Below are 19767 nucleotides of genomic sequence, written 5' to 3'. Positions count from 1 at the left end.
CAGCATTCTTAAATAGGCCACAGGATCAATTACAGAATCAATGAAGTAAATTTGTCAAATAAAATAAATCTGATATAATGAGCCAAACAGGTTGAAAACCAGCCCTCTTGTTAACCAATTTAGGTAACTCCCACTGATCCAGAAACTCCCTTTACTTTCCTGCAGAGACATTATGGAAACATATGAGGAGGTGAAAGTTATTAACAATTTAGCAGTTGTTGACCAGTGAATTCATGTTACTTTGGAAATTTCTCTTGCAGAAGTATAAATCAGGCTTAAGTCTGGAGTAATATTGCTAAAAAGTGCAGTAATATCCTGTCATTTTCTAAACTCTTCTATCACCAACTACCAGCATTAGAAGACCAAAAGGCCAGTACCACCTTACCTTCAAGCATTAAACTCCTTAATTATTTTCATCTTATTCATTATCTGAGTCTAACAATTTTTTATTTTGAAAAAAATCTCTCTCTCTCTCTCTCTCTCTCTCTCTCTCTCTCTCTCTCTATATATATATATATATATATATATATATATATATATATATATATATATATATATATATATATATATATATATTTTTTTTTTTTTTTTTTTTTAATCCACAAGCTAGCAAAATAATTAAAACAATTTTGGAAAGTTTATGAAAGAGAAAAGGCCCAGTGAAGGACCCATTAACTGCTAGTGAATTAATCCGCAACACATTTGTCAACAAATCAGATGAATCCAGCATGTCTGTGTAAGAAGATCAACTGCTGGAGACAGCAAATGTTGGCGGTCCGCTATTTCCAATGGATGCGCACGGCTTGTGTGCACATATTGAGAGCGACATGCTCATGTCTTCCAAGCGCCCCCATTTGGAATCATCTTCAGAATGCTGCGAGTGCACCTCGAGTCGCATAATATGAACTGACCAATCAACTTCTTATTTTGTATGTAATATACACATTTCGGTATAGGCTTATTTTCTCAGAGAAACACTGCAGTGCTTTTTAAATTCATCCATAAATTAAACTTGTATCAGAGCTGCAGCAATGTTTTGTCAGCTTGTCAACCTTTGAGAAAATGGTTGATTGTCGCCTACAGTAGCAATCTAAGTACACAGCCCCCAACCTCCCAGGTAAAATTGTAAAGTGTTGACTGGTCTGCAGTGATAAAACAGTTAGGGAGCACTGATTTAGGGGATAGTACTAAAATTAAGCAGAATACAAAACAAAACAAAAAGTAACAAAAAATAAATAAAAAACTAAACAAAAGTGTATTAGGCTTTCATTTTTCAAGTGTTTATACAGTTTACCTCTGTTTTTTTTACCCTGTCTTCAGTTACTATACCATTGTTTATGGCCAACATTAAGAAAATGGCTCACATATTTGATATAAGGGGAATCATATGTCTCTCCGCAGATATTAGGGATTATGAGTACAAGTATAAATGCTTCCAAGGGTGTTGGCCATGTTGCAAGGTTAGCATCATTTTTTAAATTGTAATTTTGATTAGGGGGTTTGACCAGTAGTGCAGGATGTCATCACAGATCACAGCAATACACAGTATCAGCTGTTCTGGTGATCTGTGGCCTGATCAGCCAGATTAAACTCTTCTTTTTTTAACTGGTGAAAGCAGCAGCAACACCAGCACCTGCAAATCCCACTCCCACGCACTCCATCTCACCCACAGTCACTAAAACCAGCACGGGTAAAGTTACATTATTTGAGCTCTCTCTACAAATGATTCCTGCCTTTCTTTTGACATGGCTAATACTACTGCAGTATATAATAACTCTTTGATAAAATGGGTCTAAAATGACCTGTTTTTAATTCCTGTGTCATTCCAGTTATGGGATGTTTTTGAATTAAATATACTTTATCTTGTATTAATTCCAGGTATTCATTAAATAAATGTTTTGTTTTCCACAAATAACTTTTTTGATATTTAACCTACATGAAGCGCAATCTTTTTTATTTCTACTCTACATTGATTTTACTCCTATTGGTCAAAAAGGACAAATTGAGGAACCATTGATATTTGCAATTTTTTTATTAAATAAGTAAGAAAGGAAAAAATGAAAATTTGGATTTGAGTCGATTGAAAGTTCATTAAACACAGTAAACCCATATAAACTGAGAACTATAGTGCTCTTTCTTTTGGCTTCTCAAACCTGTTAAATATAAAAACTCATTCTGCTTACTTTAGACCCAATATTGTGCAGTAAATGGTTCATCTTTGACATGACTAAATCAACAGTATCAGCTAATAAGTTAATCTGTGGCCTGTTCCGCCAGTTTTAACTCTTATATTGTTAACTAGTAAACACACCAGCAGCACCTCCAGCACCTTTAAACACCACCCTCATACACTCCACCTCACCCACAGTCACCAAGACCAGCACAGGTAAAGTCACACCATTTGAGCTCACTCTACAAATGATTACAGTTTATTGTGACAAAATAGCTTAATTCATGATCACTAACCTATATACAGTATGTGCTTGTTTATATTATATTTGAAACACTTATTGATAGATAACAGTGTGTTATTCTAATGGATTCAATTGGTAGCAATCAATTCAAAGTGTTTGGCATAGAAGTCAACAGTTAATCATAAAAATAACCCTTGTGAGAGTTTAAAAAGTCTCGTAAGAAAACCTTATACTTTCGGGACCTGTGTAGTGTAAATGTATAATTTATGTAGGCCTATGTATATTGCAGAACTTCTGCAGTTTATTGTAACAATGAGTCAATTTTTGGTGCTAATTTTACTTGCCATGTATTGTCCAGCTTCCTTAGTGTCAGTGTATTTATTATATAAAAATGTAATTTATTATAACAGCCATTATAATGTTTACTAAAGATATAAATGACACAAAACCTACAGGCTTACCTTCACGCACCATCATGCAACAACACGTCATCATCACCACTCCAGGTAACACTGTATTACCATTAAGTAAATTTTTTTCATTAATTTGTATATTGTTTAAAAGATCAACTTTTCTTCCTCATGTAATCATTCTTTAATGTCATCATCGTATTTGACATTCTGTTTTTTTTAAACCACGAATTTTTGAGTTTTAGTTTGCTAAAATATATTTGGATACTGTCGAGTGTATGCATTCTGTTGTTATAATACATTAAATTTAAGGGCTACTTTTTTTAAAAAAAGGAACAAAAATCTAGTATTATTTCAAGTCATCAAAAATTTCCCCAATTTTTTTTTATTCATTAATCCATTTTAGGTAATAATACTGAAAATATTAACAAGGCAAACACACCAACCTCACCTCCACGGACCTTGCAACAACAAAGCACTACCAAAACTTCCAGTAACAGTAGTGTATGTGTGTGAATGCAAGAGTGTACAGTAGTGGCTCTTTGACCAAAAATACATGGCTTTCAAGCTGTTTTCCTTCAATAATATTTTACCATTTAAAGTATTTGGCAGGTATTCATCAAATTTCTTGCTTTTGACTTCCACAAATTAATTTTTGTAATTTTACAAAAAGCTCAGTTGTATTTATACTGTAGATTAAATATTCACAACCTTTTGCAAGTACATTTACTCACAAATTCAGAAAAGAACAATGAAAATTAGGATTTGAGATGATTGAAATTTCATTAAGCAATACTTGGAATACTAAACAATGAAATTCATTTATACAGTATACAACTCTGGAAAAAATAAGTACCACTTGACAAATCTCTAGATTTCTCTCTTTAGTTTCTCTCTAGATTCATGATTTATAGTTGCATGTTTCAAAATAAAATACATTTTTAGTGTAAACATCATGCCATTTCTTCCAAACATAAAAAATAGTCGTTTAGAGGATTTGGAATAACGTGTGCTATTCTAACACACTCTCAATTATCAAAAACAAAAAGACAAAATTTTAATTAGAGATTTAGAAGAAACGTAATGAGACTTTTATAGAAATCATGTAATAATAAGCAGAACTAAAAAAAAAAAAAATACAGTACCTGTACAATAAAAAAACTCACTCTGGTCACTTTAGACCCAATATTGTGCATCAGATGGATAATCTTTTGAGAATTACATAATGTAATGAATGATCACATTATTGATCACAGCTTATAAGGTGATCTGTGGCCTGGGCAGCCAGATTTAACTCTTCTATTGTTACCTAGTGAATGATACCAGCTTACCTCCAAACATCACCCTCATGCAACCCACCTCACCCATACCCCCAGTCAAGACCACCAGCATGGGTAAATTCATTCCATTTGTGCTCTCAGTACAAATGATTACAGATTATTGTGACAAAATAACTTGATTCGTTATGACTAATTTATAAATTTCTGCTTTTTCCAGGTGCCAAAATAAGCGAAGAGACATGTGAGTATTGCACTTGTTTTGTGAAGTCACCTCTGTTTGCGATGTTCAGTATCTATAATTTGCTTCTTATTAATTTGTTAATGTTCATTTGCACTTACAGGTCAGTACAACATAACATGGAATGAGACTGAAGCAATAATCAATGTGTCTTCAATCCCCAATAATGCAAGAGACTATAAAAACCAAACGTACATAATCAAGTTAAAGCACAACACTGAGACAATTAGCAATGGAATTTCACCCCTCAAAATACCACTTAAAATGTTAAAACCATGCACCGAATACACCATCCACGTTGACAACTGTACTGTCAAGGGGAAAAACTCTTTTTATTCCAACGGTAAGTCATTTACAGGGACATTACTATGTGATTTTGCCAGATATGAATATGAAATTCTTCCTTCTAAATAGCATGGCTAAAAATGTTGTTTTGATTTTAATTCATAACTTTGAGTTTTCATTAATTGATGTAAACCAGGAATGTAATGTCTGTTTCTGTGTAAATAATTTCGGTAACACTACAATAAGTTTCCATTAGTTTATGTTACAGTGATTGATGTAATTATTAACCAGAACTAACAGTAAACAATACATATATTCATGTATTTAATGTAAGTTAATAAAAATATAGTAGTTGATTGTTAGTCCTTTTGAACTCATAATGATTAACTTATGTTAACAAGCAGAATTTAGGTTTTAATTATACATTAGTAAATTTTGTACAAGTATTGTTCGTTCTTACTTTAGTGTTACTAAATGCATTAACTAGCATTAACCAATGGAATCTTATTGTAAAGAGTGACCAGAATTTCTTTGTTTTTAGACTCTGAAAGTAAAGAATATACTGCCATAGATGTCGGTGACAAGCAAGTGTGTTTTGAAGATAAAAAATGGAACTTGACAGGTTGTGCAAACATAACAGCCGAAGACTCATGTGTTCAGCGATCAATTGAAATTAACCTAGACAAATGCATTTACGCAATGAAAGTCCTCATGCCCCCAGGTAATTATTTAGTACATAGATAATTATTATTATATTATTTTAGACCACTGTTAAGAAAAATGTATACAAGAGTCATATAATTTGCATCAGTGATATAATTTCACATACTAATTGAATGTATTGTTGTTTTCATTTCAGTCAAACCTGAACTGAAATACAACAAAACTATTCCCACTAAGTTCGAGTGGAGTAATAAACCACTCAATAAAACCAGAATGAGTGACTGCAATGATACATTTGAGATTGACTGTGGTGGTGGAAGTAAGTAATGTCAATGTTTGTTAGTATTATAAAAATGTTATTATTTGAAAATTACTTTAATGAGCTGATTATTAAAGAAAATGATTTAATGTTTTTTTTTTTTTTGCTTTTTGCTTTAGAATGTTGGAGGTTAAATCAAGATGCGTATTTGGCACCTGGCAAAAGCTACAGCTGCACCGGAAAATACAAATATTACAATACATTTGTTAATAGCACTTCAACAGACATTCTTATCAGTTGCAGTGAGTTGCTGATTCAAACTATTTCACACGCATGCAAATATTTACCAATTATGCAGTCAAACTTGTAAAACTTGGTTGTTTATTTACAAGTGTTCATCAGTAGATAAATGTACTGTGACTGTACATCAGTTTTAAACATTATCCCACTTAATTAAATACTAACACAGTAAATTGTTCAAACAGTTCTATCACTGTATATTTTAATATAAATTGCCTATTGATTCAGATTTATGATTATAATTATGCTTTAAAATTCAATAATGGGACCTTGAGCTGTGCTGCAGCACTGTTTTGGTGTTGAAAATAAATTGTCCAGTTTAAGAAAGTTTAGTTTATATATATTCTCAAATCTGATTGGCTGATAGCCGTGCGATATTCTGCAATATCAGAACTCCTAGAGCCTCTTTACCCTTTGTGTATTACTCCGCCCACATGCAGCCAGCAAAAAGCAGACACTACAGATCTAAAGTTTAAAAGATGCTTGCTCAACTGTTTAACTGTCAACTTATGATTTGAATCCAATGTGGAAGAAAGTAGTTCCACATACAAAAGGGTTTTTGAGACTCTCCATGTTTGATTTTGTTTTAATTTACACAATTATGCTGTCAAACTGTTGTATAAACGCAATATCAGACTCGTAGCGTTGCAATATGGCTGTATATTTGCACTGGTGGGGGCACTAAGCATCGCACGCCTCCCACCAGTGTCGATATACAGACATATCGCACTGCTACGAGTATGATATTGCTCATATATATATATATATATAATTCTATTGCTCATATATATATAAGTCTAATTATGATACAAAAATGGGTAATCTATTTTTAATACAGCTTGACTGATGCATGATAAATGTAGTATTTTTACACCTAAATATTGACATCATCGTTTTAAAATACACTCTATGATTATATTCAAAATGTTTGTTTGTTTGTATAAAATATCATTAAATTGAACAGCATAGCAAAAGAGACAACTGTTAGTCATAATAAAACAAAGTTACATCTCGCAACATATATGTTTACCTCATGCTTTCAACCTTTTACATCATTACAGATTGGTCCTATACAAATTTGTACGAAGCAGTAACCAACAACTCAATTGTGATTTCAAGAATTCTAAACCCAGGAGATAACTGTCCAGGAATTATATGGCATAGCTTTTCTGCCACATGCCAATCAGAATCAGGAAAAGCTTCATCGCCAGGTATGTTTGCACATACAAGGAATTTGTTTTCGTGACAGAGCTTCTACAGTGCAACAGAATTACAAAAACAAAACAAAAAAAAACAGATAATAAATATATAAAAAACAGTAAAGTAGTGAGTGCCAAAGCAATGGTAATGGTAAGAGTTCATAAAGCCTCAATAGGTCGAGGCGCAGAAGCACCCTGTCTCTGTGCGTAATCAACTGATCCAGTGAGCTCTAAATCAGCCAGTCGAGATAATTAAGCATGCAGATGCCCTCGGGCCGAAGGGGCACCAGGGCACCCTTCGCGAGCTTGGTGAAAACTCGTGGAGACCGAGAGATCCTGAAGGGGAGGACTTGTACTTCCAGGCTTGACCTTTAAAAGCTGACTGCAGTTAAACTGACGGTGACGTGGAAGTATGGAGACATGAAGTACGCATCCTTCCGGTCTATTGCTGCAGACCTATCCCGAGGACGAATGCACCGGAGAATGTGCTTCTGCATAAGATTTTGAATGGCAGCTTGTGAAGACAGTGGTTCAAAACTTGCAGATCTGGGATTGGCTGTAGCCCACCGCTCTTTTGGGTACGTTAAAGTACAGGCTGTAAAACCCGCTTTCCATCTCGGCTGGAGGGACTGGTTAGATTGCATCTTTCGCCAGGAGGACAGCAATCTTCTCTCGCAAGACAGGGGCGGGCACAGGGCTGACCCTGGTGAGATACACACTCGTGAACTTCGGAGGCCGTTTCGCCAATTGATTCACCTAGCCAAGTCTCATTGTGTGTTTGAGCCACCACGAAGGGCTGGCCTGCGCTAACCAGGCAGGCAGAGCCCTCGCTAATGGCTTCATCGCTACGATCGCTGTTGTACCAGGAGGGGGGAAGCACATGGTCTATAGCGTGCAGGGTGGAAGCAACCTGGGCTGCGGCTTGGTGGGCTCTGGCTTCGAAGGGGCAAATAACCGGGAAGAACACACTTCCGGGAAGAAAGGGATGGGAGGCTAGAGGGTCTTGCCTTTTTAATCCTCCACATACACCCATCTAGTCGGTCCGGCCTTAGGGCTGGGGGATAAACCATCCCCAGGACAACAGCCGAAGCAGCCTAAGAAAGCATAGTTATCATGTTTTTTTCTAGATCTGACGCTGCGCTCGCTACCACGAAGGGAGGTAGCAGGTTTGAGTCCTTCATTAGACAATGATAGCCCATCCTCCGATGCATCTGAGCCTCTGTGTCATCAAGTGAGAGGCCGGCCATCCGAGGATGGACCGCTTCTCTCACTTGAAGCTTGGATGGAGCGCATGGAGGAGCAAGAGGTCCGCAAGCCCGAGCATTTAATCCCACTGTAACCCTCAGATCTGCCCGAGTGCCCACCGAAGAGCCTGGGACAACTGGGGTGGGTAGCCCCTTTGCAAGAGCGAGCCACGATCTCAACTGCGCAACAGACATGCCACTGTGGTGATGGCATGCACTGCCCGCGAGCACCGCATTAACATGCTGGGCCCCCAGACATGAAACGCAGTGCTCGTGCCCATTATCTGGGGACAGAAAACCACCACATCCAGAAATGCACAGTAGGAGCGACATCTTGAAAAAGTCATGCTGCCCAACCGTGTTGCTCTTTTAGGAATTTTGCAACAACACAAACCGTTCTGGAGAACTGGACCCAAAGAACGCCAGGCATGAGAGAAACTCAGCACGATTGTCTGCCACTGCATGTCACACACTCTGGACCGGAAGACCGCTCTCGTTCACTCTCTTTCTGTAGTACAGCTGGAGGAACCCTCACTGACTCTCTCAGAAGCTTAGTGAAAGGCTCTGAAGCGAAATGGATGCTCTGCTTAGCACGCACTGGGCTCTAATTGCCAAATTGATTGCAACAAGCTTCAGCTGTGCAAGCTGACGCTGCCAACTCATTGGCATTTCATTGGCCCGTTTACATACTCTATCAGATGATTGAGCTTGACAGACATGGCTTTATATTATGATATAAATTAGTTTTTGCAATGCAGAAGTGGAATCTAGACAAACTAGAAATTTTTCTAGTGAGAACTCAAAAGTGGGGTGACAATTGAGGGGTTTATGTGACAAAATATGTTTAAATGATTGTAGATTTTTGAATATCTTTTTGAATATCTTTAGGACTTTAATACTGTTGTGATGTACTAACTGTTGGCAAATATTTGTATGTTTTTTTCAGTTCATGGATGTGATAAAATCAATGCAACCACTGTAAATTGCACATTTAATGAATTAAGTGCATACACGGAGTACAAATGCAGTATTTCAGCCCACATCAATTCAACAATTGGTGGTGAACCTTTTGTTACCAGATTTATACAAAGAACAAAATCTTACAGTAAGTGTTATTATTTTTACATTTGTTTCATAGTAACTGACTTTGGGTGTGCATTCTTGACCGAATTATATCTTAGTGTTTTTTTTTTTTTTTTTTTTTTTCGCAATAACTGAACCATTCAAAGTATCCTTTCAAAATTGTTGATTCATTTACAACAAAGCAGGTCTTAATGAATGGGTCACTGGATTATTGGCTCAAATGATTTTTTCAGAGACTTTCAGAAATATGTCTGCTGTTTTGAGATAAAAAAAGGTTTGTTTACTAGTGTGATATAATTTCACTTTTTCATATATTATAAATTTAAAATACAGACTTTTTGTAAGTCCTTTCTCTTTCTGAATTATCAGGATGTGATTTTGTTGGTTTGATAATAACATGAATACTATCAAATTCAATTCAATTAAATTTAATTCATCTTTATTTCTACAGCGCTCTTACAATGTAGATTGTATCAAAGCAGCTTAACACAGAAGTTCTAATTAATTGAAACTGTCAAACCAGTTTTCAGAGTTGAAGTTCAGTTTAGTTCAGTTCAGTGTGCGTTTTTTTCTGCTGAAAGTCCAAACTTTGCAGAGCAAATCAATTGAGGCAAATTAATGATAATGTCATCTCACGCATGAATAAAACTATTTTGAAACCTCAGACAATGCATTTTGAACATTACTGTACTTATTTAATTCATTTATATTGCTGAAAATGTTTAATGCAAATTATATTTTTGATAATGCAATTGTGATATTTATTTCTCAGTGGTTTCTTAAATCTAAAAAGATGTTTTGTGCTACAGTGAAATTAGAATACATGTTGTTTTTTGCTTTCTTATACTAAATATTTGTACTATTTACACTCACTTGGCTTAATATTGCTCTGCTAAATTGTTCATTTTCTATTTCTGAGAAATACTACTGTTTCAAGTTATGTTTGATGTTGGAAGCTGTAAAACTATCCCATGGAGCATCTTAGTATTAATCTAAACTAAAGACTTTTTCCTAAACGTTTAACCAAAGAAATGCCATTAAGATCATACAGTAAATAAGTGTGTCTTGATCAGAATCAAATAACATTTGTCTTTTCTTTTATTTTATTTAATAGAGCCTATGTTTGGAGATAAAAAGGATGTCAATGTATCTGGCAGATCTCACAATTCTTTTTTAGTGAATTGCAAGAATCTGACTGAAACTCAATGGAATGGGCCTAGAGGATTATATCAATTCGAACTCACCAGCTCTGGAAATACAAATAAATACAATAATTCAATTAATTGTTCATTTTTATTTGAAAATCTTTACTACCTCACAAACTATACAATTAAGGTATTTATTTTTTTGCAGTTGCCTTAGTGTCACTTATAGTGTTTTGCTTTGTGTTTCACAATATTTATTTATTTCATTCAGATTACAGCCATTAATGGACATGGCAAATACTCCATTGTTTCAACTTCCACATCCACTAGATGTAAGATAAACTCTTTCTTATTTTAAAAGTCAAACCCACATAGGGATGGCAAATATTTTGTAGTACTATATAATAAAATGTTTCAAACATAATAATAGTCCTGAAAGTGGAGATTTGTGCTTCTTTCTTAGATAACGATACGGCTGTCATCGGATTCTTGGCGTTTCTTATCGTAGTGACTTCAATTGCTCTCCTTTTTGTGTTGTACAAAATTTTCCTGCTGAAAAGAAAACGGTCTGTTTCTCAAATATTTTTAAATGATATAAACATTATTATTGTTATAATATTAGCGTAGTGTTTATCTGTGCTTATCTCGCAGCAGGACTCCTGAGGAAGACGAAATCTGTCTTACACGTATGTCATTTACTCTGTTAAAATCAGTGTGTTTTGATGGTGAATGGATTTCTAAACAATATATTTTCTTGTCCATTTCTAGAGCCCCTGCGCAGGGTTGAGCCCATCTATCCAGAAGGTTTAATTGATGCTTATAGGACCAAGATTGCTGATGAGAGCCGACTGTTTATGGATGAGTTTCAGGTGATTCTCTATAAAAGTTTTCAATGTTTTTAATACTACGGTCCCTAAATGTGACCTTTAATGGAAAATATATATACTGTGAAATTAAAAATTATAAATATCTAAATATCTGATACATATGTTTTTGATTAGTTCTGCAAACTACTGATGACCATTATTAATATCTAAACTAGTTTTGTATTTATCATAACTGCGTTTCACAAAAACAAGGGAAAGATCCAAGTGCAGCAAAACACATTTATTGTCAAACAATAAAGATCCAAAAATTGACAAAGGGACAGGCAATGTACCAAAATCGACAAGAACGTGAAGTGCAAAAATTAAGCACGAGAGTGACTCAAACAAAAACTAAACAGGAATTCAATAGGGATGGCTGACGTGAAACTGATGTTTTGACACAGTGTCGAGATCCCGAAGCGCTAGTGTTTCGAAACACTGCACCGAAGCATGATTCAAAACACCCAGGACACATGATTAAGGTGTTTCGAAACACCTGGTCACGACTAAAGCGATTCAAAGCATTGATCATTTCAGAAGCGCTTTGAGACCTTTCAAATTTACATTTGAGTGCCAGGGTCATAAAAATATCTGTTTTTAACGGCCTAGTGGACTGTGCCTGTGCAGGCTGTTACTGTGCTTCAAATGACTTTTAGGTTCGAATCCCGACTTGTACAAACACTCCAAAATAATGATTTTATGTATTTTAATCATGTGTCTGTTTCATGGTGTAGTCTAAATAGGATATAGCTGCAGATGCGCCATCAGTTTAGCATCATTTTAGTAACACTGTAAAACAATAATTTATATTTTTACAGTACTGTGATGGGATGGGTTTAGGGTTTAGGTGGACGTTAATAAAATACAATGAATGGTAAACTAAATGAATAATATAAATAATTATTCTTAACTTCTGGCCACAACTGGCCACTTAACTTCTGTCTGATCTAGCTACAACCCTGTTTCATGACCAAAACAAGACAAATTTATTCACAAAGTGTTTATTCGAATGTCAGACCAATGTTAAAACAAAATGATACAAGAACATAGCATTACCAACTGGTATTAAAGGATTTCAAAACAGCTGTATCAGCCTGTTTACGAACCCACTATCCCCGGATAGTAGTCAGAAACCTTAACCACTCCTCTACAACAGTTAAAGGTTCATTTGTGCAAAGTGGGGTTTAATATCTCAATTAGCTCAACTGTTCTTTGCTGAAGCTGTTTCAATGCAATTCATAAAAAATGACCACTAGGTGTCACCGTAGAGTGAGGTTTTGAAACGTTTCGAAGCAAGGAGTCGCATCCCACTTTCACTCGTTACAGACAGGTGTTGACTGACAGACTGTTTACACAAAACGCACATGCTTGTCCGGGCATGACGTGGAGCCGATCGGTGAATCACAGCACATTATGATGGTGACCAAGCAGAGTCACTTGAGGGAGGGCCTTTTAGAGGAACTAGGAAATATGACAGTCGTTTTCATGTTAGCTGAGTAGCTGTATAATCAAAGTGAGATATATGAAAAAATAACACAATTTCCTTCAAGTGAAACATGAGCACACATTGCTTTGCATCTTATTAACACAACCAAGCCTTAAAATAACATTCTGGACTAGAGGTCTGAATTCCCGCGGCTGTACCGCGGGCGCTGCGGGACCCGACTGAGTTCTTGCGGCACGGGGTTACATTTCCGAATAAAACGCGGTAACGGTCGGTAACTCTGGTGTAATCTAAACAGGGGCGGGCGGTCAAACCTTAGCATTTCCGATGTTATTTCGGAATAGCATATCTGTTATTTCCTATTCTTATTAAGCACAGGTACAGCCAGTGCTAATACTAGTCACGACTGTATCACGTGCTGAACGCATAACCAGTGCTTTCTGTACGTGCTTTTTTTCGCACACTCTGTGCGTGCATCATCTGTCCTCAGAGCAGGGCGGGCTTTACCAACATGGCAGAGCAAAGTGAAAAAAGGGCCGTCCTCGAAGGAGATTGAGCTTGCAATCGAAAACGGTCAGTTTACTGTTAGAAAACCAACGTCAGGCAAGTCTGATGTATGGAAGTATTTTTCATGCATCATAAACGCAAATGGAAAAAAATACCCTTTGCGCAATGTGATAAATGCCTCAAAGTGTTGTCCTTTAGCAGTCACAAAACTGGAACCTCAGGTTTAAGACAGCACTCATGTCTGATTAGAAAGGGACAAACAAAACTGACATTCACCAAGTCTTTGCGAGTGCCAGAACAGTTTAGAAAAGAAACCACAGACAAATGTGTTAAATTTGTTTGCCAAGACATTCGACCGTATGATACTAACTCAGGAAAAGGCTTCACACAGCTGGCCCAACATTTAGTCGACATAGCAGCAAGAATAGGAAAATTCGATGTCAGTGAGATACTACCACACCCAACAACGGTGTCAAGAAATGTTGAAATGTGGGCTCAGATTCAACGTAAATTTGTTGTGGACGAAATTACTGCAACAATATCGAAGTTTGGGTGCTCTGTTACAGCAGACATTTGGACAGAAACATATCGTAAAACGTCATTTTTGTCTGCGACCTTACATTATGTTAAGGAGCAATTTGAACTACATTCAAGAGTGCTTTTTGCGGCCCCTTTTGACCCAAGCACCCCAAAGACGGATGAAAATATTCGAAGCCACCTGCTGCAGAATCTTAGAGTGTTTGGCATCGATGCGACAGACATGGGCAAAAAGATTGTTTTTGTCACAGATCGTGGAGCCAACATGATCAATGCCTTACGAGAATACACAAGGCTAAACTGCACAGCTCACATACCAAACGTGACGCTCTCCAGCGCGTTTGGTTCTGCCATAATAGAAGAGTCTCCAGAAATCGCTGCGCTTCTGAATGATGTTAAAAAATTGGTCACATATTTCAAACACCCAGGACTGTAGGGCAAGCTAAAAAAGTCACTGAAACAATCCATAGAGACACGATGGAACTCTAATTTTGACATGCTAAATTCTGTCTTAGAACAGTACGAAGACATCGCATCTGTGCTGACTGAGAGCAACAATTATGCCAAGATCGGACGCATTAGCATCAGTACACTTAAGTTACTAGTATCATTCCTACAGCCCTTCAAAGAGGCAACTGACGACTTGGAAACTGATAACACAGCTCCCAGTGCCTCACTGGTTCTTCCGTGGTCTGTGCGATTAATTGAGCACTGTACTTCAGCCACGAAAGACCCTCTGCTCTCTAAAATCGCAACTGTCTGTGTAACACGGCTGAAAGAATTACTATCAACAGACAGCATTTTATTACATTCGGTTCATATGCTTTATAAAATAGCAACCTTTCTGACACCAAATTTGCGAGGTCTAAAAATGTTAGATGAAAGAGGGCGACAGGATGTGATACAGGGAGTCAAGGAGATGATCGAAGATTTAAAGTTTGATACACATGATGAAGATATTGAACCAACACCTGCCAAAAGACCTACTGTTTATTATAAATTTTCCGATTGGGAAGAAGAGGAAGAATCATGTGGATTAAAATCCCTAGATGTTCAGATTCAAGAGTACAAGACCTTAAAACTTGAATCATCAAGTCAACAAAACATTTTGCAGTGGTGGAATTCAAACCATTCCCAGTTCCCTGCCCTGAGCAACCTTGCAAGATTTGTCCTCTGCATCCCTGCCACGAGTGCACCTTCCGAGAGAGCATTCAGCCTTTGTGGTCGGATTTTGGAGGAGAGACGTTCGGTACTGAAACCCTCCTCAGTCAATGACATTCTTTTCCTGCATGGAAACTTAAAATAAATAAAAAAAAGGATCTTGCATGTAAATAACGGTTTTCATTTCATTAACGGTTTATAATTTTGAGATGCCGTTTATTGTTGTATATATGCCTGTTTTCTTTGTTGGATTTAACAATTATTTAAAGGGCCATGAAACCCCCTCGTTTCAGCAGGGTGTTTTCACACCTCTTCTTTGGAAAAAGTCAGAAAAGTGGGGGTGTCCAGCTCTGTTTAGGGGGGAGTGTCGGAGGAACTAAAGTGGGAGGGTGTGGGAGTGTCTATTTGGGCACGCGCGAGTTTCAGTCAAAATACACAGGAGAAAGGGATGGTGTTTAACCTACATGGACATCTGTAGTCGAATTATTTGCCAAATTATTAAATGTTGGACTTTAACTGCAGTTTGGCTCTTTCATTCAGGGAATTCATTCATGCCCCTCGCGACAAATGAGATATTTGATTCGAAGATCTGCTCTAAGCGTGTATTTTTCATGCAATGTTTGATACCGCACGGCGAATGACAGAAAAAAAAACTCCGCATTTCCCGGAAACTTAGATGCACTCGGCAGGTAGCGTCCGAAAGCCGCGTGTGTTATTCCGGTCACAAAATGCGGTGCTAACATGTTTGCACTCAATGCAATAGTTAACTTATTTGATACGAAAAAACTGAATAAACAAAGAGCACTGGTCGCTCACTTACCAAATCTGTAGAGACAGGACAATCACCAGCAACTAGAGCCGCGTCTTTATGAAGAGAAGACTACATCCGGAATCCGGATTTCAGCGTTTGCAGATGAGAACAGCTCTCAGGTAAACAATAATCCCCCTTAGACACGTAAATTATTGTTGTCGAGCGTCGCGTACACTGTAATCCACACTTGATCCAGATGAGCTCTCACAGAGAGAAAATGAAAACGAAACTTAATGGCAGCAAACTATAAAAGCAACACTTCACGCTTGTTTTGCCAACACAACGTGGCGTCTCTGTGGTGTAAAGACGGTGACACTAATGAATATTAATGAAGTTGCACAATAGAGCGCGCTGATTGGTTTGAACCAAGCCTTACTCATGCATTAATGCATCACACTGTAAGACGTAATAAGACACACTCTGGCACAGACGCCCAGTCTGCACGCTGGAATACAACGCTATTATGTCATGACCGTGACGCAGCTTCAAAAATTCGTTTCAAACAGGAAGTACGAATTTGCTTGAAATAACGCAAAAACAACCAATTTACACTTTTTAGTGAAATATAGGTGTCCTAATAGTGTTTTTAGCAGTGTGGGACACATATATGACTGTCAACAGCTCAAAAAATGTGTTTTGGTGTTTCGTGACCCTTTAAGTTCACAGTGGATAACGATTTTGTTCCTTTGTTTTTATTTTTTCCTACTGTGGTGAAAGAAAAATAGTATGTTTGTATTTTACATTAAAATAACTAATGGGCTATATTGTACATGCATTTTTTTAAAATACATTTTCCACGTTGACATTTAAAATGTTAAAAGCATCTTGACAAAACGAATAAAAATAAATAATATCCTTAACCTATTGTCTGTTATCTCTTAAAACGAAACCTGGAAAAACAATAAATAATAAATACAAAAAAACATTAAATAAATTAGTAAATAAATCCATAATTTCCTGCATAAATAAAAAAATAATTAGATAAGCAAATAAATATAAATTCAAATCCACAAATTCCAGCATAAATAAATATATAAATAAATAATATAATACTGCTAGCAGGTAAATAAATAAATTAATAAATTACACGAATTTATTTACTGCCCTCTCAGAAAGAATTTGTGCATTACTCAAACCTGAAAATTATTTCTGTCATTAATTTCTCCCGTCATTCCAACCTTTCTACCTGTTGTGATGAGTCAGAAGGCATTGAATCCATTTGCAAGCTTTATTAAAAGCACACATACAAACAAACACAAAGGGACAATCCAGGAGACAGAACGTGGGACAGGCAAAAGTTCAAAGGCAGGCAGATATCTTACTGGTCAGAATAACAGGCTGGAGATCAGGGGCAGGCAGATGTCTTTCGTAATCGTAGAACAAGCACAGGGTCAGAAACACAGATCAGTCCGAAGCAGGGAGTATGGAACGCTCAGAAATGACAGCCAGGCAAATCAAGACTTCGCAATGAACCAGAGCGTGAGTGCGGTATATATACACGGGAGTTGATGAGCTGCACCTGGACCGCAATCAGTGCCAGGTAGCAGGGCTTGTGGGATTTTGAGTCCGTGAGTCGAATTAGAATTCGGGCGATGGCTCCCTCTGGTGGTGCACAAGAGGATCGGCATCGCCCTCATTTACAACAGAACCCCCCTCCTGCGAGCGGCTCCTGAAGCGAGAAGGCACCTGACGCCGGGGTCTACCGCACTGTCGGGGAGCTGGTTTCTCTGGGAACCTCTGATGAAACTCTTCCGTGAGAGTTGGGTCTAGGATATCCCTAGCATTCACCCAGGACCGTTCCTCCGGACCATACCCTTCCCAGTCCACCAGATATTGGAGGGCGCCACCCCGGCGTCGAGAGTCCAGCACTTCTCGAACGAGATAGGCTTCTTCGCCCTCGATCATGACAGGTGAGGGGGTCCTGGTTTCCGATTCCTCCTCAGCCGTCTCCTCTCGTGGACCACCAGCGGGTTTGAGTAATGACATGTGAAAAGTGGGAGAAATACGATAATGATTAGGCAAGGCTAAGCGGAAAGACACTGGAGTAATCTGGCGTAATATTTTGAACGGCCCTACATACCTGGGACTGAGTTTGCGGCAGGGTAATCTCAAACGAAGGTCCCGTGTCGATAACCACACCCACTGCCCCGGTTCATACGTGGGTCCCTGGCGTCGATGACGGTTCGCCTGAATCTCTCTCCTCCTGACTGCCCTCATGAGATGTCTGTGAGCCTGATTCCAAACATCCTCACTCCGTTGCAGCCAATCCGTGACAGCAGGTAACTCAGTGGGTTCTCCGGACCATGGAAACAGAAGTGGTTGGTAGCCAAGAATACATTTAAATGGTGTGATACCCGTAGCTGGCTTTATTAATGAGTTTTGTGCATATTCTGCCCACATCAGATATCTGCTCCAGTCGTGCTGTTGCTGATGACAGTATGAACGTAGAAATCGAATGACTTCTTGATTCATTCGTTCAGTTTGACCGTTGGATTGAGGATGGTACCCTGAGGTGAGACTAACATTAATATTTAGATTTTTACAGAGAGCAGACCATACCCGGGAAGTGAATTGGGATCCTCTGTCTGAGACGACATCATCAGGTAAGCCAAACATCCGAAATACATGATTGCGCAGGGCTTCTGCGGTTTCAAAAGCAGAGGGCAATTTGGGCAATGGTATTAGGCGACAAGCCTTGGAGAAACGATCAACCACCGTGAGAATGACTGTGTTGTTCTGGGAAACAGGAAGATCCGTGATAAAGTCTACCGCTATATGGGACCAGGGCCGCTGAGGAACAGGTAGCGGTTGTAATAAGCTAGCAGGGGTTTGGTGAGATGCCTTAGTAGTTTGACAAATTTTACATTTCTGAACATAATTGATCACATCCTTCGTGAGAGACGACCACCAGAAACGAGCCTTGACTAACTCCAATGTTGCCGTGATGCCTGGATGCCCCGAACTGGGAGTGTCATGAACATGGGTCAGTAATCTGGTACGTATGTTATTGGGTACAAAAATCAGGTGATTCGGACAGTCTACTGGAGGGTTGTTTTCTCGGTTTGCCTCTTGGATCTCGGTAAGTATGTCCCACTGTACTGGAGCCACTAATAAGTTTGTGGGAAGAATGGTTTCATCACTAATTGTGGGTTTATCCTCTGATAGCCTGGATAGTGCATCTGCCTTACCATTTTTACTCCCTGGTCTATAGGTGACAATGAAGTTGAATCTGGTGAAGAACAAAGCCCAACGAGCTTGTCTGGGATTTAGACGTTTGGCTGAGCGGAGATATTCCAGATTCTTGTGATCAGTTAAGATGGTAAATTGCTAACTAGCTCCTTCCAGCCAGTGTCTCCATTCTTCCAGGGCTAATTTCATTGCCAGTAATTCGCGATTTCCCATATCATAATTTCGTTCTGCGTTGGTCAATTTACGGGAGAAGAAGGCACATGGATACATTTTGGATGGCTGACCCTGACGTTGGGATAATACCGCCCCGACTCCTGTGTTGGATGCATCCACTTCCACAATGAAAGGTAGGTCTGGGTTGGGATGACGGAGAATAGGAGCTGTGGTGAATTGAGTCTTCAGATCACTAAATGCTTGTCGTGCTTCAGAGGACCAGGTTAATTTGTGGGAGTTTCGTTTGGTCATGGCTGTTAACGGTGCGGCTATTGAGCTAAAGCCTCTGATAAACCGTCTATAGAAATTGGCAAAACCTAGAAATCGCTGCAACTCCTTGAGATTCTGAGGTAACGGCCATTGTTGAACTGCCTGTACTTTCGTGTCATCCATAGTAACCCCTTCTGCACTGATGACGTATCCCAAAAAGGCGATCTGTGTCTGGTGAAACTCACACTTCTCTAATTTGGCGTACAGACGATGTTGAATCATGCGTTGCAGCACCATACGTACATGTTC

At 38.2% G+C, this 19767-nt stretch overlaps 1 protein-coding gene across 49 annotated transcripts in view; it reads left to right on the top strand.

Annotated features, from left to right (window-relative positions):
* Positions 1-19767, top strand: part of ptprc (protein tyrosine phosphatase receptor type C) — an 82883-nt gene that overhangs the window by 45110 nt on the left and 18006 nt on the right. For 18 of the 49 annotated variants that reach the window (XM_073937871.1, XM_073937864.1, XM_073937855.1 and 15 more), the window contains 13 exons: positions 4138-4218; positions 4322-4345; positions 4446-4685; positions 5169-5348; positions 5487-5609; positions 5729-5851; positions 6911-7060; positions 9239-9397; positions 10490-10710; positions 10792-10852; positions 10984-11086; positions 11175-11206; positions 11289-11389. In XM_073937871.1, the coding sequence (XP_073793972.1) occupies positions 4138-4218; positions 4322-4345; positions 4446-4685; positions 5169-5348; positions 5487-5609; positions 5729-5851; positions 6911-7060; positions 9239-9397; positions 10490-10710; positions 10792-10852; positions 10984-11086; positions 11175-11206; positions 11289-11389 (1598 nt within the window). Of the gene's footprint in view, positions 1-1415; positions 2921-4137; positions 4219-4321; positions 4346-4445; positions 4686-5168; positions 5349-5486; positions 5610-5728; positions 5852-6910; positions 7061-9238; positions 9398-10489; positions 10711-10791; positions 10853-10983; positions 11087-11171; positions 11207-11288; positions 11390-19767 lie in introns of those variants that run through there. The other 31 variants (XM_073937870.1, XM_073937863.1, XM_073937854.1 and 28 more) reach the window with 7 other exon arrangements.

Source organism: Danio rerio, chromosome 22, assembly GCF_049306965.1.
Source record: "Danio rerio strain Tuebingen ecotype United States chromosome 22, GRCz12tu, whole genome shotgun sequence".
NCBI lineage: Eukaryota > Metazoa > Chordata > Actinopteri > Cypriniformes > Danionidae > Danio > Danio rerio.
Note: the sequence above shows the minus strand (reverse complement) of the source record. Positions and strands in the feature narration are given on the sequence as shown.